Below are 18,368 nucleotides of genomic sequence, written 5' to 3' on the forward strand. Positions count from 1 at the left end.
ACAGACGCGACTTGGGACGTCACTTCCGGTTGTAGGGCTGGGCTGTGGGAGGGGCGTCTTGCCGCTTCCGTATAGTGCCTGGAACTGGAACCCTGTATTTTTAAAACTCGGTGTTCTGAAGACTTCCAGATATGCCAATTTATGCGCACTGGTGCTGAGGGTCTTGTAGTAGTAAATACTTGTTATGTGGTGTTCCCTGTGCTGTAAATAGTGAGTCCTGGTCCCGGGTGGTTGTCAGACCAAGGGTCCACTTTTTAAAAAAATTGCAACTCAGTGTTAAGCATTGATATGAAAACTAGTATTTCTTAAAAGGGGGTGGGGATAGAATTTTGAAGAGCAGGGCCAATTTTCCTCCCATTTCCAGTTACAAGCAACGAGTTCTGTGAACTTAGGAGTAAGAACAGAAGGATAAGTATTGGACCAAGCATTGCTTTAAAAAATTAATATGAATACCATGTGATCTCACCTTTAACTGGAACCTAATCAACAAAACAAACAAGCAAGCAAAATATAACCAAAGACATTGAAATTAAGAACAAACTGACAGTAACCAGAGGGGAGGGGAGAAAAAATTAAGACGAGTACCAGCAATAGTGGACTTTCAGGGAAGTGTTTCTGTATTTCTGTGTATTTTGTTCAATCCTACATATTTGTTCTCTCTATAGACCCAATATGCCCAAGGTCACACATTAAGTGGAAAAACTAGGATTAGTTCAGGGAGTTTGATCTCAAAATGTGCACATTTAGCAATTAGGTATTTCTGCCCTACTCAGAGACTTACAAAAATGAGAAATTGTATCAATCTATTAGCTCAAAATTTTGAGGTTATTTAATACAAAGTGTTGACAAGATGTGAGGAAATACTATTAGAGAAGCGATACTATATTGCTTGTATAACCTTTTGGGGAGGGCCAATTTGACTGTATCGGATGATTAAGTGCTTTGATTCAGCCATTTCATTACCAGGAAATTATCCAGTAGTTATTTTTGCACCAATATGCAATTACTTACCTACAAAGATGTTTACTGCAGCACCTTTTTTTCGTCGCAAGAAGAAAAGCCAAAATAATCTAAGTTCCTTTATATAGAGTAACTTAAATTGTGGTCTGTAAACACAATGGGATACTATCAGTCCTTTTTTAAAAAATATTTTTTATTGATTGTGCTATTACAGTTGTCCCATTTTTCCCCTTTATTTTATTTTTATTTTTTAATTTATTTTTAGAAAGAGGGGAAAAGGAGAAAGAGAGAAAGAGAAACATCATGCATGGTTGCCTCTCACATGGCCCCCACTAGACCTGGCCTGTGACCCAGGCATGTGCCCTGGCTGGGAATCTAATCAGCGACCCTTTGGTTCACATCCCGCATTCAATCACTGAGCTACACCAGCCAGGGCCTTCTCTCCCCTTTATTTCCCTCTGCCCTGCACTCCCCCTCCCACCAGCATTTCACACCACTGTGCCCTCTTAGTTCCTGTCCATGGGTTGAATGTATACATTCTTTGGCTTCTCCATTTCCCATACTATTCTTACCCTCCCCCTGTCTATTTTCTACCTACCATATATGTTACTTATTCTCTGTACCTTTTCCCCCTGTATCCTCCTCCCACTCCCCTGTTGCTAACCCTCCATGTGGTATCTATTTCTGAGGTTCTATTCCTGTTCTAGTTGTTTGCTTAGTTTGTTTTTGCTTTAGGTGTGGTTGTTAATAATTGTGAGTTTGCTGTCATTTTACTGTACATATTTTTTATCTTTTTCTTCGATAAGTCCCTTTAACATTTCGTATAAAAGGGATTGGTGATGATGCACTCCTTTAACTTGATCTTATCTGGGAAGCATTTTATCTGCCCTCTCATGCTAAATGATAGCTTTGCTGGATAGAGTAATCTGGAATGTAGGTCCTTGCCTTTCATGACTTTGAGTGCTTCTTTCCAGCCCTTCTTCCCTGCAAGGTTTCTTTTGAGAAATCAGCTGTTATTCTTATGGGAACCCCTTCATAGGTAACTGTCTCCTTTTGCTGCTTTTAAGATTCTCTCCTTATCTTTAATCTTAGATCACATAATTATGATGTGCTTTGGTGTGTGCTTCCTTGGGTCCAACTTCTTTAAGAATCTCTGAGCTTCCTAGACTTCCTGGAAGTCTATTTCCTTTGCCAGATTGGGGAAGCTCTCCTTCATTATGTTTTCAGATAAGTTTTCAATTTCTTGCTCTTCCTCTTCTCCTGGTACCCTTATGATTCAGATGTTGGAATATTTAAAGTTGTCCTGAAAGTTCCTAAGCCTTTCCTCATTTTTTTTTTTTTTTAATTCGTGTTTCTTTATTCTGTTCTGGTTGAATGTTTCTTCCTTCTGCTCCAAACTGTTGATTTGAGTCCCAGTTTCCTTTCCATCACTTTTGGTTCTCTATACATTTTCCTTTATTTTAGTTTGCCCAGGCTTCACTTTTTCCTCTATTTTGTGACCATATTCCACCATTTCTATGAGCATATGATTCCCAGTGTTTTGAACTGTGCACCTGATAGGTTGGCTATCTCTTCATGGCTTAGTTGTATTTTTTCTGGAGCTTTGATCTGTTCTTTCATTTGGGCCACATTTTTTTTTTTTTATCTTGGCAAGCCTGTTAAATTGTAAGGGGCGGAGCCTTAGGTTTTTGTCAGGGCAGAGCAACCCATATTGTTGCTTTGCTGTGTTGTGGTGCTGTATGGGGGGAGGGGTTCAAAAGGGAACAGTGCCACTTACTTGGCTCTCGTCTGGCTTTCAGTCACTTCCCCCGCTTCCCACAAGCAACTTGGGCCCTTCTGCTGCTGATTCCTGGGTGTGTAGGCTTGTGTACATTCTAGGACCCTGAAGGTCTCCCCAATGAACTCTCCTCTGAGGTTGGGAATTTCTCCTGCAGCCACAATTCCCATAGGTTTTATAGCCAGGTTTTAAGGCTTTATTTCCTCACACTGGAACCCTGGGTTGCATGGTCTGTCTCACTCTCCAGTTGTTCCTCCTGGTTTGTTTGCATGTGAATGTGGGACTACCCGGTCTGCCAGCTGCCACCTCACCCATCTAGTCCTCCAGTCACCACCTTTCTACGGGTCCTCTCCACTCAGCTGTCTCTGCCCCACCTGTCAGTCTGGACAAATGTTTCTTCTCGAACTCCTTAGGTTGTTGGTCTTCCATACAGTTCAATTTTCTGTACATTTCCATACAGTTCTGGTTGTTTTTGTTTTTAAATTTGTTGGTGTCCTTCTTTTGGTTGTGCAAGGAAACAAAGTGTATCTACCTACTTCTCCATCTTGGCCGGACAGCCTTGAAAAAAGAGTAAAATAGATGTAAATATGCTGCCATAGAAATATATCCAAAGCGTGTTGAGTTAAAAAAAAAGAGCAAGTTGCAAAATTAGTTATATGTGTGTGCATATCTATATGATAGATATAGATAGGTATCTATGAAGAAAGAGAATGATCCCATTTGTGTAAAAACTGTGTGTGTGTGTATGTGTGTGCGTATGTACATGTACATGTGTACAGAAACATCCTGGAGAATAAACAAGAATTGTTAATGATTATCCCTGGTGGATAAGGCAAGGAGGAAAGTTTTTGAGCATCTTTACTTGCCATTCTTAGCTTTCCTGTGTTATGCTGTTTGAGTATTTTCCAATGAGCATCTGTTATATCTCGATAAATAATTACAAATAAAAGTTGAGAAGCACTGTGTCTAAACCTTTTAGTTTAGGAGTGAAAACCAAAGGAGAAAATATGCCAGCAGCTAAAGCACAAAGGGGGAGGAGGCAAAACAGCTTTATTCACTTGTAGCTTTCATTTAAAGTAATATGAGTTATTTCAAATGAAATTACTTTGAAAATGTTTCCAGTGATTTCCTGTATATATCATTCACCAGAAATAATTAGGATTCATTCTCTGAAACTAGATGCATTACCAGCCAGGCACAACTTGGGTTCCATTTAGCAAGGAAGAAGAGCTTGTGGGTGTTAGGTACTCAAATACATTGTCTGCCATAACTGTTTACATTCCTGTGAGATCTAGTGCCAGCCTAATTCTTGAGTGTCATCTCTTAACCTCCTCTACCCCTGACCTGGTCTCTTGGTATGCTCAGTGGCCTCCTTTTGGTTCCTCAAACATGCCAATTTTTTTCTGACTCGTGGTCCTTTACATTTGTTGTTCCCTTTGCCTGGTTATCTTTTTTGTTCTTTAAAGACATGTGAGTGGTCATGCTCTCCTTTTTTAGATCTTACATCAAATTGTTATACCCTTAGAGAAGCTGACCTCTCTACTGGCACTAAATTAGGTTCTTATTCTCTCTCCAACCTATAACTTTCTATCTCCCCCCCCCGGCTATCTCCTTCTTAGCATTTATCATACTGTTATTATTTTATGTCCACTTATGTTTTTTTTTAAAGATTTTATTTATTTATTTATTTTTAGAGAGAGGGGAAGGGAAGGAAAAAGAGAGGGAGAGAAACATCGATGTGTAGTTGCCTCTTGCACTCCCCCAACTGGGGACCCAGCCTGCAACCCAGGTATGTGTCTTGACTGGGAATTGAACTAGTGACCCTTTGGTTTGCAGAGCTAGTACTCAATCCTCTGAGCCACACCAGTCAGGGCCGTTCACTTATGTTTCTTCCTGCACTAGACTTTAAGGTCCACAAGAGCATAGATTGCAGATTGTTTCTTGCTCACCCTTGTACCTTCATTGTCTAGAACTATCTAGCACATAGTGGGTACTCAATAAATATGTGCTGAAAAGATGAATAGGGAACTAATTAGTAGAAACAAGGAAAAAGATATAGCATTAAATAAAGACAAAATAAGATAAAAAGGGAATGGAAATAGGTATATTTTGGTCAGAGAAAAAGGGTGGGTATAACAACATCAGACGTAGCCTCACTTTAGCTATTGCTGACTTTGGGGGCTAATCCTATGCCCAGGTAGAATGAACACTTTTTACAAGCCTTGGAACTAAATTATACTCTTTTCTACTTCCTGATATTAGATAATAAATATAATTCCTTGAAAATTGCTTTGGGTTATAATTAGCCTAGTACTCCCATGGACATAGAAGTAGCCAGCTGAAAGTCTAAGGAGCAAATTGGTTTTTCACCGAACAGAAATTACTTTAAAATGGAAGGATATATATTGTGCAGTCTGGAATGCCCAAGGGCAGTCTTTGTAGAAGGGTTTGTATGGTGTTGATCCTACAAATGCGAGTGAGTCAAAGCAGAAGCTAAAGAGGAACATATGTTTGACTCATGAACTCTACAGTAAATTTTGTAGAATACATCCCATGTGTGGGCCTAGATCCCAAATAACTTAAAGTTAAAAGTTGTTCAATTGCAATTTTAATTCCTTTCTTGGAAGCATTTCTGATACTTGGGGGAAATTCTAGAGGGGCATATATAGTTAAAGAAATACTACTCAAAATTGCCAGCTCCCATTTTGGACATTCACGCAGAGACCAATATTCTTGTAATACAGTGCTTCTTTTTTCCTTAAGTGGGTTTCCCTCTGAATTACTTGTAAAGTATTACGCACCACAATAATTTTCTTATTTGCATTTCAGGTGAATTGAGCCATCATATTTTTCTCTTCTTTAAACAATTTTTATTTATTGATTTGAGAGAGAGAGAGAGAAACAGACATCAGTGTTTTGTTGTTTCAGTTATTGACTCATTCATCGGTTGATTCTTTTATGTGCCCTGACCAGGGATTGAACCCACAACCTTGGCATGTTGAGATGATGTTCCAACCAACTGTGCTACCTTGCCAGGGCCATATTTTTCTTTTTAAGTGTATATAAGGCTTGTATTGAAAGGAACTTCACAGTGATGCTACCAAGAATCCTCTTGGTGAGTCATTTTAGGACAGAAGGAGGTCCACATAAGGCTATGATTCCCCTTACTTAAGTATATGTTAAAGATTTTAAAATTGTTATCATGAATATTTTTAAATGTGCAAAAGTATAGAATTATAGTAAAATCCATATATCTGTCACTCAGATCAACAATTATCAAGCTATTACATTTACTTTAGCCATTTCTTCTATTCATTTCCATATTTGAAAGAAAATCTTAGACATTAAATCATTTCTATCATACACCTAAATATATATCTCTAAACAGTATCAATATTCACCTTATATAAACACAAGGACATTATCACACCCATCAAAATTAATTGCTGCCCTGGCTGCTGTGGCTAAGTTGGTTAGATCATTGTCCCACAGACCAAAAGGTCACAAGTTCAATTCCCACTCAGGGCAAGTGCTTAGGTTGAAGTTTCGGTCTGTAGTTGGGGCACTTAGGAAAGGCAACTGATTGATGTTTCTCTCTCACTTTGATGTTTCTCTCCCTCACTCCCTTACCCTCTCTAAAATCAATAAGCATGTCCTTTGGTGAGGATAAAAAAAAATCTACTGATGCTTGGACCCCAACACAGGCTAGTTGAAATGTAAACTTAAAAATAGTAATTGCTTGGTATTATCTAATACACAAACCATAATCAAATTTCCCTGATGCTCTCAAATATTCTACTTAAGTTGGTTTGTTTGAATCAGGGTTCCAACAAAGTCAACATACTACATTTGGTTGTCAGGTCCCTGAGGTATCTTTTCATCAGGAGCATTTCCCCTCCCCTGCTTCCTTTGTTTTTCAATGTTATTGACTTGTTGCAGACTAATTGGATCAGTTGTCCTATAAAATGCTCCACATTCTAGACGTGTTTGCTTCCTTGAGGTGTCACTACCATGTTTCTTTATCCCCCAGATTTCCTTTCAGTGAAGTTAGCTCTAGAGAAGCACTGCTCAGTAGAAGTTTCTGTGATGATGGAAATCTACTTGCACTATCCAATACAGTAGCCACTAGCCACATGTAGCTATTTTTTAAACTTTATTTTAAAATTTTGGTTACAGTTTCATTTTTGTAACTATTGAAGCTATTGTAACTAATGTAGCTATTGAATGAACACTTTAAATGTGACTAATGTGAGTAAATTTTAAATTTAATTTAGTTTCAAGTAATTTAAATTTATATATGTTTATATATGCATATACATATGTGTATATGTGTTTGTGTGTGTGTGTGTGCTTTTAATCGTGAGATTCCACCTTGTCAGGGAGAGTGGTGTGGGTGGGATATGTAAATCTGTGTACCTATGCTAATTTGCACATACAGTGGATGACACACTAGATAAAGGGTATTGTGAGGAAAGAAAAGGACCTAGAAACATTGCTTAGGCAGGTAGGGGAGGACGGACAGAGACAAAGAAATAAGGTCCAAAGAGTTGGAGGGAAGTGTCCTAGGAGCCAAGCAAGGAGAGTCCAGTTATGTCCGGGAGAGTTCAGTTAAGTCTGGGAGAGTTCAGTTAAGTCTGGGAAGAGTATAGCATGGGACATGGCATCTCTAGGATGTTTATGTTACAGGGTCAGTAATATGGCATGTGCACTTGGATTCAAGCCTGACAGCTTCCATTTAGCTATGTGGCCTTGTGCAAAAGGTTTTCTGGCTTTATCCTACAGATTCTGTCTCTGTAAAATAGGGATAATAACGCCTTCCTCAAAGAGTTATTGTGGGGATAAAATGAATTAGCATATGCAGTGTGCCTAGCACTTCTCAGGTTCTCAGTAAAGATTGATTTCTCCCATTATGTCTCTGACCCCTTATTTATTCATTGTTTTGACTGTCACTCTTCTTGATGTCTTACGTTGGTGTTGGTGACTCACTTGTAAGAGTTAGCACAGGTCTATTCTCATATATCATTGTACTAGTCTGGGTGCCAGCAAGCTGTTCTGAGCTGACACATCGGTGCTCTGGATACTGTAGGGAGCCAAGCACCCACTTGTGTATCTCTTCATTTGCAGACAGAGAACCAAGGACTGGATAAGGACACAATATTTCCTCCTTCATCATATCAGTTTATCCCTTCCAGGGAAAAGACCTCCAACTACCAAATGAATACCTAATTTTTGTCTCAGGACATCTTTCTTCACTTGCATTTTGCAATTGCATAAATCTCTAATACTCTCCAAATCTCTCACTTTGATGTTTTATTACAATATTAGTAATACATGACTCATCACAAATATTTTTAGAAGTCAGCATTGGCCCTACCAGATTTTTCTGATTGGATAGAAGCAGCAACTCCCTCCTCCCCTCCTTCACTTTTATTTGTTAAATACATCGAATGGGGAAAAAGAAAAAAGCAATTTTTTCCCTACGCATTAAGAACTCTTGCCCTGCTTGCCACCTGTGGCAGTTTTTGCAGTGTAACCCTGGCAACAACAAGTAATTACCCATTGGGAGATAATGTAATTCATTGCTTGTCTTAGGTTAACGAAACTCCAAAAAGAGAGCTGACAATTTCTACTGTGGCTTAAGCGGGATACCTAACTTTTTAACCTCTTTAACAATTACCCTTCCATATTTAAACAGCACATGTTTAGTTTTTTGTTGACAGCGGCTATATTTTCCAAACCAAACATGAGGACATAACATTTCGTAAGGAGGAGAGTAGTACCTTTAGGGACAGTCGACTACAGTAATTGCAATTGTTATAGCAATTCCAGGGCTTGCGGATGTGTGTATGGGGTGGCGGGGTGGGGCGGGGGACGGATCGTACAGCTACTAAAAATGGGTAACACTTCAATTGCAGTGGAGCTATCTATCATCACATTCTATTTTTACATGGACACTGTAAACATTTGGTGTAAAGGAAACGAGGGCTATTAGCATCTCGCAATCCGGCTACCACCTCAGTAACAGGTCATCTCCCACTAGCCTGGAAGGCCAACCGGACTGAGTTTTCCCAGGGGAGCACTTGGGCGTGCATGCCTGCGCAGCAGATCGCGTTCTATGGTGGAAGGTTGCGCGTTTGAGTGTCCATGGCAACGCGACGCTTCCGCCTTCTGGAAGCTTTAGTTTGTTCCAGCTCCACTTGTGAGACCTGTCCGGGTGGGAGGGACCTGGGCACAGGGGAACAGATGGGGGCAGGAGGGGGGTCAGGGCTGGGGAAGCTACTTGAAACATTTGCCCCAGGGATTGAGCTAAATTGAGAAAAATTGGTCCAAGGCTCAGCACAAAAGGATCTTTTCATTCCAGTCCTTTCGTCCTCACAGGGAACAGGGAACGATGCCTATGGAGGTGGTGGTGGAGCTGCAGATCCGGGCGGTAAGAGAGATCGACGAATCTCCCCTCCTTGCCCCTAAAGCAGATTCTTTCCCCAGGTTCTTAAATGGCCCCACGTCGTTTTCACCACCCTCTGCCACCTCACTACACAGACATCGTTATCTTTTGGAACAAATCGTACATCTGTCCCTAAGATTTTCTACACTGGTCTTCCCTGACTTCTAACCTTTAATTCAGCTCAACTTCTTCCTACTTTTTTCCCCTCATTAAAGCCAACTTGTTTCTTAGCTTTATCCTGAAAATTTCTATTCTTTTAAAATAACCCCACATTAAGTCCAAGAAGGATTTTCTTTTCTTTTCCAGGATAAAAATTTGTGAAATTTTTATTATTTTTTAACCCTCTTCTTTAAATAACCAGGTTGGAATTTTATTTCAAAAAGCCTTATCACTTCCTGGTAATTTCTCGTCTCCACGAACCAATCAAATATTTCTAAACTATTTCACTTAGAGGTGGCTCTGGCTTGCTAATTCCAAAAGGGAAATGAACCTACAACTGTTTTATAATCATCCACTGAATCTTGCTTAAGTGAGATGCTGTGGCAGAGTGACTCCATTGTTCTTATTGGGGTTGGTCATTCATCTTATTTCATTTCAATTTTCCAATTCTTCCACCTCTAGTGACATACTGTCATGTACGTTTGCCTCCAAACATAGGGGCTTCTGTCCTGGCCATGATTACAAGCACAAATACCAAAAAGGTTATGGCTGTGGAAAATCTGGTTAGTCTCTATACAAGTGACAAATGCTATGATTTCATCATACATGCAGCTATGAAATAAAGAACAGGATTTCCTGGATTTGTCAGCAAATAAAACCAGGCTATAGCAACTGTGCTCAATCAATTGTGAGCTCTCAAAGTGTGCAGTAGGATGAAGAAGTTCTCGAATGATAAATCAGCTTTCCTCCTCATCAAGGCAAAAATTAAACAAGTTTCCACCTCATTTCATACAACATTATTAATTTTAATTTTAAAAAAGCATTACTTAGTATACAGTTAATAGTGAAATCAGTCTTCTACCCTACAATACTTAGGAGGCTCCAAAAAGCATCCTAAGATGAATTGATCTGTGCTTTAAAGCCAGCAAACTAGGCCCCAGCAACTAAGACGGAATTCCAGAATTATGAACTGGAACTAGAAAGTAAGCCTAATTTTGAGTCCCTAATATTTAGACTTCTGGACTCTGCCAGAGAAAATATCATGCTTCCAAATATCTAGCCTGAATTATTTCCGCCATTAAAGTAAAGAAAGGATCTAAGATGAAACAATAAAGCAAACCACTCGGTTTCAGTTTGTCTGATTCAGCAAGTGAAGAGGTAGTCTGTGTTGAGGATGTTGTGGGAATGCAAATGATTTTATGTTGAAGAGTATCTGTCCCTCTTGCAATGGGCCTCTCACACTTGAAAAGTTTGTATTTCCACCCAATCAGAGCCCACCTGTCACAGCCATTCTCCAGAGTCCTATGTGCACCTGTACATGAAGGTCAAAGGCCACAATCCATTCTATTTATAAATCTCAAAATAACTAGTCATTAAAATTATCTGAAGATACCAGTTCCATAAGTAATTTAAAAGTTCTCATTTTCAGGTAGAGCAGCATTTAAAGCACATACCCTCTCATTATTCTTTCCTGATCAAAGGATAATGAGCAGGGTGCACCCTGCATTTCGTGGTCTTTGGCCTTTTGATTTTGGGGAGGCACCACAGATAAACTGCTTTAAATGTAAAGGTCAGTGTAAATGGACCTTAGGAGTTAGTTGTACCTTGTGCCTGGTATAGCAGCCAACTCCTCTGATGAATTTCAAATTAACCATTGCTACCTAATGGGTGCTGTATACAGGGAAACAGAATTCCACATGAAAAACTATAACACACAAGCTCATCCTTGTGGTATATATGAAAAAGCTTACATTTTTGCATTGCAAAGAATCACATTATTTTCCCATTTTATTATCTCAGTAGAAGAGCATTTTTCTTTATTCAGTAGAGATGACAGCAGCAGGGCCCCATCTCTTGCCATACTGGTCCATTGGCATAGGATGTGGGTAGCCTACCCGCAACCTCTCAGTTCCTCTGACGGCTTCAGCAGCTTAGCTATCCTATCCTTCCTTTTTGTGGGGATTATAGACATGACCATATTTAAGTGTTTCTTCAATTAAGTTCTTGGCTTGTTCTCTGAATGCTAAAAGACAATATTAGAGTAGTGGGAAATAAATATATAAATTAAAAGATCTTTTGAGGAGCTAGAGGGAAAGGAAAGATATGCACTATAATCTCTGTTCTCACTACCCAGTCTGCAAAGATGGAAGAGACATGAATTCAAAAAGTTTACCAAGTCAGGATTAAGAGGAAATCTCCCCAGCCAAGGCAACAGATCTTCAGGGAATCAACTAGAAAAACCTATGTCTTAGGCTCTTAAATAACTAAGAACTAGGATTAGTATGCAGCTTATCTGCATGTATATGTACAGAATGAAGATCATGTTTCTTTTTCAAAGTTTAATTTACAAGTGATACATTGATGTATAGGATCACTACAGAACACAATTTTTCTGATGTCAACTTTTAGAAAACAGCAATGTTAATAATCACCCAGCTTGGTTTCTTCGCAGTTTTCCTGGAGATACAAACAATTGTTGAATGTATGATAGAGGGATTTTTTTTTTCTTTCTGTAATACGGCTGTGACCAGTGATGGCCAGCATGTGCTCCAGCCCAGCAACCCATCAAGATGGTAGGACACCTGAAATCACAAAGGAAGCCTGAAATGTCCTAAGAGGGACAATCAGAATGGCTGCTGATTTCTGTCAGCATGATGGCATGATTGCATGTGGAAACCTTTAGATTTCCTGGTGCCGTAATGAATGAGATGGTGTCACTGTTGGTTCCACAGTGCAAAGAGCAACGGTGCATTGTGCGGTGAGAGCCAGCAATAGTCCACGATGCTATACTGCATGTAGCCCATTAAAAAGCCAAAAGCCACGTCGGTGACATTGTGTCGCCCCAGCAAGACCCTAGAGAGGCCCAAGATGAAGGCCCACAGTACCACCAGCACCCTCAGTGGAATAGCCAGTACCAGGTGGTTCAAGATGAATCTTGACACCAGGGCGGCCCTGGTGGCATGGCCCGAGGGGAAGGAGTACTTGTCCACCGAGAGGGTGACAAACATGTCCATCTGGTTGTGGGCTGGGCGTCGCCTGCGGACCAGCCCTTTGAGCAGGGCCACCAGCAGCAGGTCCAAAAGCAGAGCGAAGAGCAAGTTCATCAGCACCTCGCGCCCGGCCCAGCTGTCGCTCCTGGACAGGCAGTAGAGGGTGCCCAGCAGCCAGGGAATGCCATGTCCGGAGATCTCCAGCAGCTTCATAAGGGGCCGCACGCTGCCCCAGGAAGAACTTTCTCCGGCGCACACCCCCAGCTTCTTGGACAGCCACAGGTCGATGGCCAGCAACGAGCGCAGGGCTATGCCCAGGAAGGACGGGTTCAGGTCCATGCGGTCCTCCTCAGGCAAGGGGGGAGGTGGTGCCTGTGAGGGGCCGGCTCCTGCCAGCGGGAAGGAGCCGCGGCGGTGCACCGGGCTCTCGGACTGGCGGAGCCGGGTGCAGGTGGGGTCCGCACCCGACCCTCGGCTGCCGAGCAGGGACTGGAATTCGAACCTGCTGCTGCTGCTGCTACTTCCGCCGCCACCGCTGCCATGGGTCGGGCTTCCAGGGCCTCCGCCGCCGCCGCTGCTGCTGCTCGAGACAGAGGCGCCCAGCGGACGTCCCTCAACATTCCTCCGGGGGCTCGGCATTGAGACGGGCGGCCCGGAGCCCAGGACCCGGCCGGCCTACTGAAGGCTCCTAGCTCTGCAGCTTCTTCCGCTTCCGCACTGCCATCCTGGAGGGGCGGGGAGAGGGAAGAGCGAGAGGACGATTGTGACACCTGGCGGAGACGTGGGTTGCAATTGGAATTCCAGTTGGAAGAAGGAGAGGAGAGGGAAGAATGTTATCGGAAGTTTCTGTGAAGGGTTGAGGTAGTGGAGGAAATTTGGCATTGTGTGGTTGGTTAGGAAAAGTAGATCCCGTTTAAAAACAAAGCAAAAACTGTCCTGTATTTTTTCCCCTTGTTTTTAAGATTTCTTGCCCAGGGGTGTTCCTGCCTGACAAGCAAGATGTGTACCTTGGGGTTTACCTCCTGAATCAGTACCTGGAGACCGACTGCTTTCCCTCTGTGTTCCCTATTATGATTCAGCAGAGAATGAGATTTAAAAAGGTGATCTTGACTTTTTCATTGCTAAATAGAGAAATTGAAATTTTGCTCTCTGAAGATCATTTAGTGGTTCTTACAAAGAACACAATTCTTATAAAGTTATTTTGTAAACCTCATTTTAAAAAATTGCTCGAAGGCACCTCAGTGCAGTGTAGAATCATAGTGGGAAGACTTGCTTTTGTAGCCCAGGTCTGAGCCAGGTTCTGCCACCCTAGTGGTGATGATGTTTTCTGTTCTGGGACCTCCCATGACATGTTCTAACTGGAGCAGACAGAGCATTTTCTGAATGTTCTTGGAGCTGTTTGAGGCAGTTGCATTACATTTATGACAGGGATAATCGATAAACTAGCAGACCTTAGAGGACTATAACCAAATTTGTTAAATTCTGTATCTGAAATTCTATAACAAAACAAGAAGTCTCAGACTTACTGAGTTTTCTTAGGTCATATACACCAGATATGACCTAATCTTCCCACTATAAAATATTAACTTTATTACTACACAATCACAATCCTTTGAATTTGTATTTTTTTAAAATTTGGAGATGGAATCAATTTGATTTCTCAAAAAGTGATATGTCTGATGATTTTGTCCCAAACAATATCACTGAGGTTGTTCTTTGGGATAGAGGATGAGTATGAGAAGGATATAGGGAGAGTCTATCCCTTTCAAAGGTGTGGATGAAGGTGCCAGAAAATGACCCATTTTGACCTGAGAATGGCAGAGGAGATGAGGATGGATTGTCTACAGGGCTAGAGCCCTATGTAGTGTTTTTTATAAACTACAGGGTTAATTTAAATAAAGTCTACCAAACTGGTTGGGTGAGAGAGAAGAGGAACAAATGAACATTACCTGGGAATATACAATTAGAATCAAAAGGAGCCTACTTCTGCCATTTAGATGTTGATAGTGGTAAAAAGTGGGTGGTAGAAATCCGGCCTATTTTCCCCCCAAGAATATCCTTATTTTTATCAATTGTAAGTTTGCTTCTATAGAAGCCTTAAAAAGTCTTTTTTTGTAAGAAGCCAAAGAATACAAAATCATAACACAGAATGAAAAATTTGTAAATGACCTTGGAAGCCACCTAGTCCAAGCTCCTTGACTTATAGAAGAGAAGAGTGAGCCTCAGACTCAAATTCCTGATGCCACTACTGCTCTGCTGCAAAGCTATGTATATGAGATTACTAGTCAAACAATCCATGGACTTTTCACTCCAAAAAATGCAATTACATAAATGCTTTGTTTTATTTTTTCAGAGAGAGGGGAAGGGAGGGAGAAACAGAGGGAGAGAAACATTGATCTGTTGCCTCTCACATGCCCCCAACCAGGGACCTGGCCCGCAACCCAGGCATGTGTCCTGACTGGAAATCAAACCAGTGACCTTTTGGTTCACAGGCTGCTGCTCAATCCACTGAGCCACCAGCCAGGGCTTATTTATTTATTTTGAATGCTTTATTTTAAATTTTGAAAATTGCCCTTTTGTGTGAACTGTTTGTGTTTGTATTGCAGCTTCCCAATTGCTCCAGCTTTGGTTATATCTGTTCCATTCTGTTGCTGCAAGCATTTGTTGTATCTGTTCCATTCTATAATGCAAACACTTGCAGCAAGTAGCAAAAACCTTTTCTCCTTGTACCTTCTGTGTAATTCAGAATTGAATGTTCTAAAGCATTTGGATAAACAAGAAGTTACTCCTAAAGAATGTATGAGCCATTGTATTTGAGCAGTTCATGCTGGTCATTTACTCCCAAAGATCATACTTGAGAAGATACCATACTTAGATGTGGATGGAGTGAAAGAATGTAGTTACTGAAATAACTTTAGGGAAAAAAAATCACCCACATTAGCTTGATAAATCCAAGTCAGTAAGATAAAAAAACAGGGACAGCCACATTTTTATAGTTAAAATAGGCCCGACTTTGGGTTAAGAACAGATTTTAACCGTGCTTAAGTTTAAACACTATTTAAATCAGAACTTTAGTGCCTAAAATCAAACTCCACTGAAAACATTTTGGTTTATTTTCACAGGGTTCTAGAGTTCAGGGAAAGGGATGTGGTACATCTTTTATTTCAGTCTTATTCCAGGCCCTTTTTATCTCAAGGACAAAATATGCAGATTTGGCAATAGCTAGACATAGATCGTAGTGGTTTTCTTGTGCTTCATAATACACTTAATGAGTCTCTCCCTCTCTCTAGTTATTTAATTTTGTGAGAGTGTGGTTACTAGCACTTAGCTGTTTTTGTGTGTGTTACACATAGATAGAATTTTTATTTGTTTCTTTTTAACACAACCTATTACTTGGCAAGAAAAGTCATTCATTTAGTTAACATTTCATGAATATCTGTGATATTCAGAATGTGTTTTTCTTTATTTTTTTCACATTTTAAAATTATTTTTCAAGTACAATTGTCTCCATTTTCCCCCCACCATTCCAGAATGTGTTTTTTTTAGGTATTCAAGAATCTTTTAAAAAATTATTTATTGATTTTAGAGAGAGAGAGAAAGGGGGAGGGAGGGAGAGAGAGAAAGAGAAACATTGATTTGTTGTTCCACTTATTTATGCATTCATTGGTTGCTTCTTGATTTTTGTATGTACTCTGACCAGTGATCAAGCCCGCAACCTTGGTGTATTTAGACTATGCTCTAACCAACTGAACTATCTGGGCAGGGCACCATACTCAAGGCTCTTTGAGGTTGATGCCACATGTGCTTTTAGCAATAAACAGTAGGGCTATGTCAAGTTGATGACATTTTGAGGGTGTGGTAGATTCAGCTTAGATTTTCCTTGCACCTGGTATTGTTTCGCTAATTCTCATTCATTTATTTTGTAGTCATTTGTTGAACTTTTAACCACATATTTGTTAAAGATATTTCTTTTTTTTCTTTTTTTAAATTTTATTTTAATCATTGTTCAAGTACAGTTTTCTCCCTTTTACTCCCATTCCAGCCCACCCACCCAGTCCTCCCCACTTCCCTCCCATTACCACCCTCCCCCTAGCTTTTGACCATGTGTCCTTTAAATTTGTTTCTGTAAATCCTTCCTATTCTCCCCTGAAATTCCCTCTTCTTTCCCCTCTGGTCACTGTCAGTCTGTCCCCTATTTCAGTGTCTTTGGTTATATTTTGCTTGTTTTTTTTGTTTTGTTGTTTAGGTTCCTGTTAAAGGTGAGATCATATAGTATTTGTCTTTCACTGCCTGGCTTGTTTCGCTTAGCATAATGCTTTCCAGCTCCATCCATGCTGTTGCAAAGGGTAGGAGCTCCTTCTTTCTTTCTGCTACATAGAATTCCATTGTGTAAATGTACCATAGTTTTTTGATCCATTCATTTACTGATAAGATATTTCTGTTAAATTCTAAACTATTATATGGCTGGATTTGATATGTGTTAATTATTTGGAAGAATGTAATCTATAATTTCTATAAGTATATATTAAGAAAACTTTGAAAATTTATTTTCCACATTTTTTTCTGCAGTTATTCGAAAACGCAATAGATCCTGGAGCTGTAGCAGACATTTTAGAAAGTAGGTATGAGATAGAGGGATGTGGGGATACTGTTGTGTGTCTGTAATTCACAGATATAAAATTCTACTATTTTTTAAGTTGTGATACTTACATATTTGATCTAGATTTATATTAAAGAGAATCTGTAAAATTTGAGTCATGTTTTGGATTCGATTACACTTTCCTAGATAAAGATGGAATATACCAGAAAATAAAATTCTGTTTGTTTATTTTTTTACAATTAAATGGTTTTTGTATATTCACAGAGCTGGTGTAGCTATCACCATATCAATTTTAGGACATCTTCATTACTGCAGGAAGAAACCCTATATGCATTCTTCCTCCTCTTTCCCAGCTCTAGGCAACTACTAATTAACCTTTACATCTCTAGATTTGCTTATTCTGGATATTTCACATAAATGGAATTATATAATATGTGATCCTTTGTGACTGGTTTCTTTTATTTAGCATGATGTTTTCGAGATAGCAGGTGTCAGTACTTCATTTCTTTTTATGGCCAAATAATGTTCTATTGTATGGATATGTCACATATTGTTTATCCATTCATCAGTTGGTGGACATTTGGGTTGTTTTCATTTTGGGGATATAATGAATGATACTGCTATGAGTATTTGTGTACAAGTTGTTTTCTGGATGTATGTTTTCATTTCTCTTGGGTATATACCTAGAGTCTGAGTCAAGTAACAAAGATTTAGTCTATGTTTCTTCTAAGAGTTTCATAGTTTTAAGTGTTACATTTAGATCTATCAGACCTAAACGTAACAGACATACTGTTACATTTGTAACAGACATACTCAGACATAGTGAGTTGATTTTTGTAAATTGCATGAGGTAGGGGCCCAACTTCATTTTTTTGCATCTCGATATCCAGTTGTCTCAGCTCTATTTATTGATCAGAGTATTGAGTATTTTTTCACCCATTGAATAGTCCTTTGTTGAATTTCAACCTTTGTCAAAAATGAATGACTATAAATGTGAGGGTTTATTTTGGGGCCCTCAATTCTATCTCATTGAACCATATTCCTATCATTATGCCAATACCACACATTTTTGATCACTGAAGCTTTGTAGTAAGTTTTGAAATCAGGAAGTGTAAATCCTGAAATTTAGTCCTTTTTCATGATTGTTTTTGCTATTTGGGTTCCCATGGTTTTCCACTTTAGGATCAGTTTATTAATTTCTGCAAAGAAGCCAGCCAGCTAGGATGTTGATAGGACCTGTAGATCCTTTTGGGGAATATTGCCATCTTAACAATATTAAATCATCTAATCCATAAACATGGGAGGTGGTGAGAATTAATTGACTGTAAGGAGTTTAGAGCCTGAGACAAATTAAGTGTTTAACATTACTGTCGAGGTGATGGTTGGGAAGGATATACTGCCTCCTCCCACTTGGAAAACCTAAATTATGGGCAGTCT

At 39.9% G+C, this 18,368-nt stretch overlaps 2 protein-coding genes across 2 annotated transcripts in view; one reads left to right on the forward strand and one right to left on the reverse strand.

Moving 5' to 3' along the window:
* Positions 1-9,032: 9,032 nt before the first annotated feature.
* SPATA6L (spermatogenesis associated 6 like) overlaps positions 9,033-18,368 on the forward strand; it is a 52,925-nt gene continuing 43,589 nt past the window's right edge. Inside the window, exons 1-3 of the mRNA XM_045840377.1 lie at positions 9,033-9,167; positions 13,294-13,431; positions 16,901-16,949. Coding sequence (XP_045696333.1) covers positions 9,129-9,167; positions 13,294-13,431; positions 16,901-16,949 — 226 coding nt within the window. The 5' untranslated portion in view covers positions 9,033-9,128. The remainder of the gene's footprint in view (positions 9,168-13,293; positions 13,432-16,900; positions 16,950-18,368) is intronic.
* PLPP6 (phospholipid phosphatase 6) lies at positions 11,666-13,053 on the reverse strand. The gene has a single exon (XM_045841031.1). The coding sequence runs from the start codon at positions 12,968-12,970 to the stop codon at positions 12,056-12,058; it is 915 nt and encodes a 304-aa protein (XP_045696987.1). The 5' UTR covers positions 12,971-13,053; the 3' UTR covers positions 11,666-12,055.

This window comes from Phyllostomus hastatus, unplaced genomic scaffold (assembly GCF_019186645.2).
Source record: "Phyllostomus hastatus isolate PE091 unplaced genomic scaffold, TTU_PhHast_1.1 phas_contig_34, whole genome shotgun sequence".
Taxonomy (NCBI): Eukaryota; Metazoa; Chordata; class Mammalia; order Chiroptera; family Phyllostomidae; genus Phyllostomus; species Phyllostomus hastatus.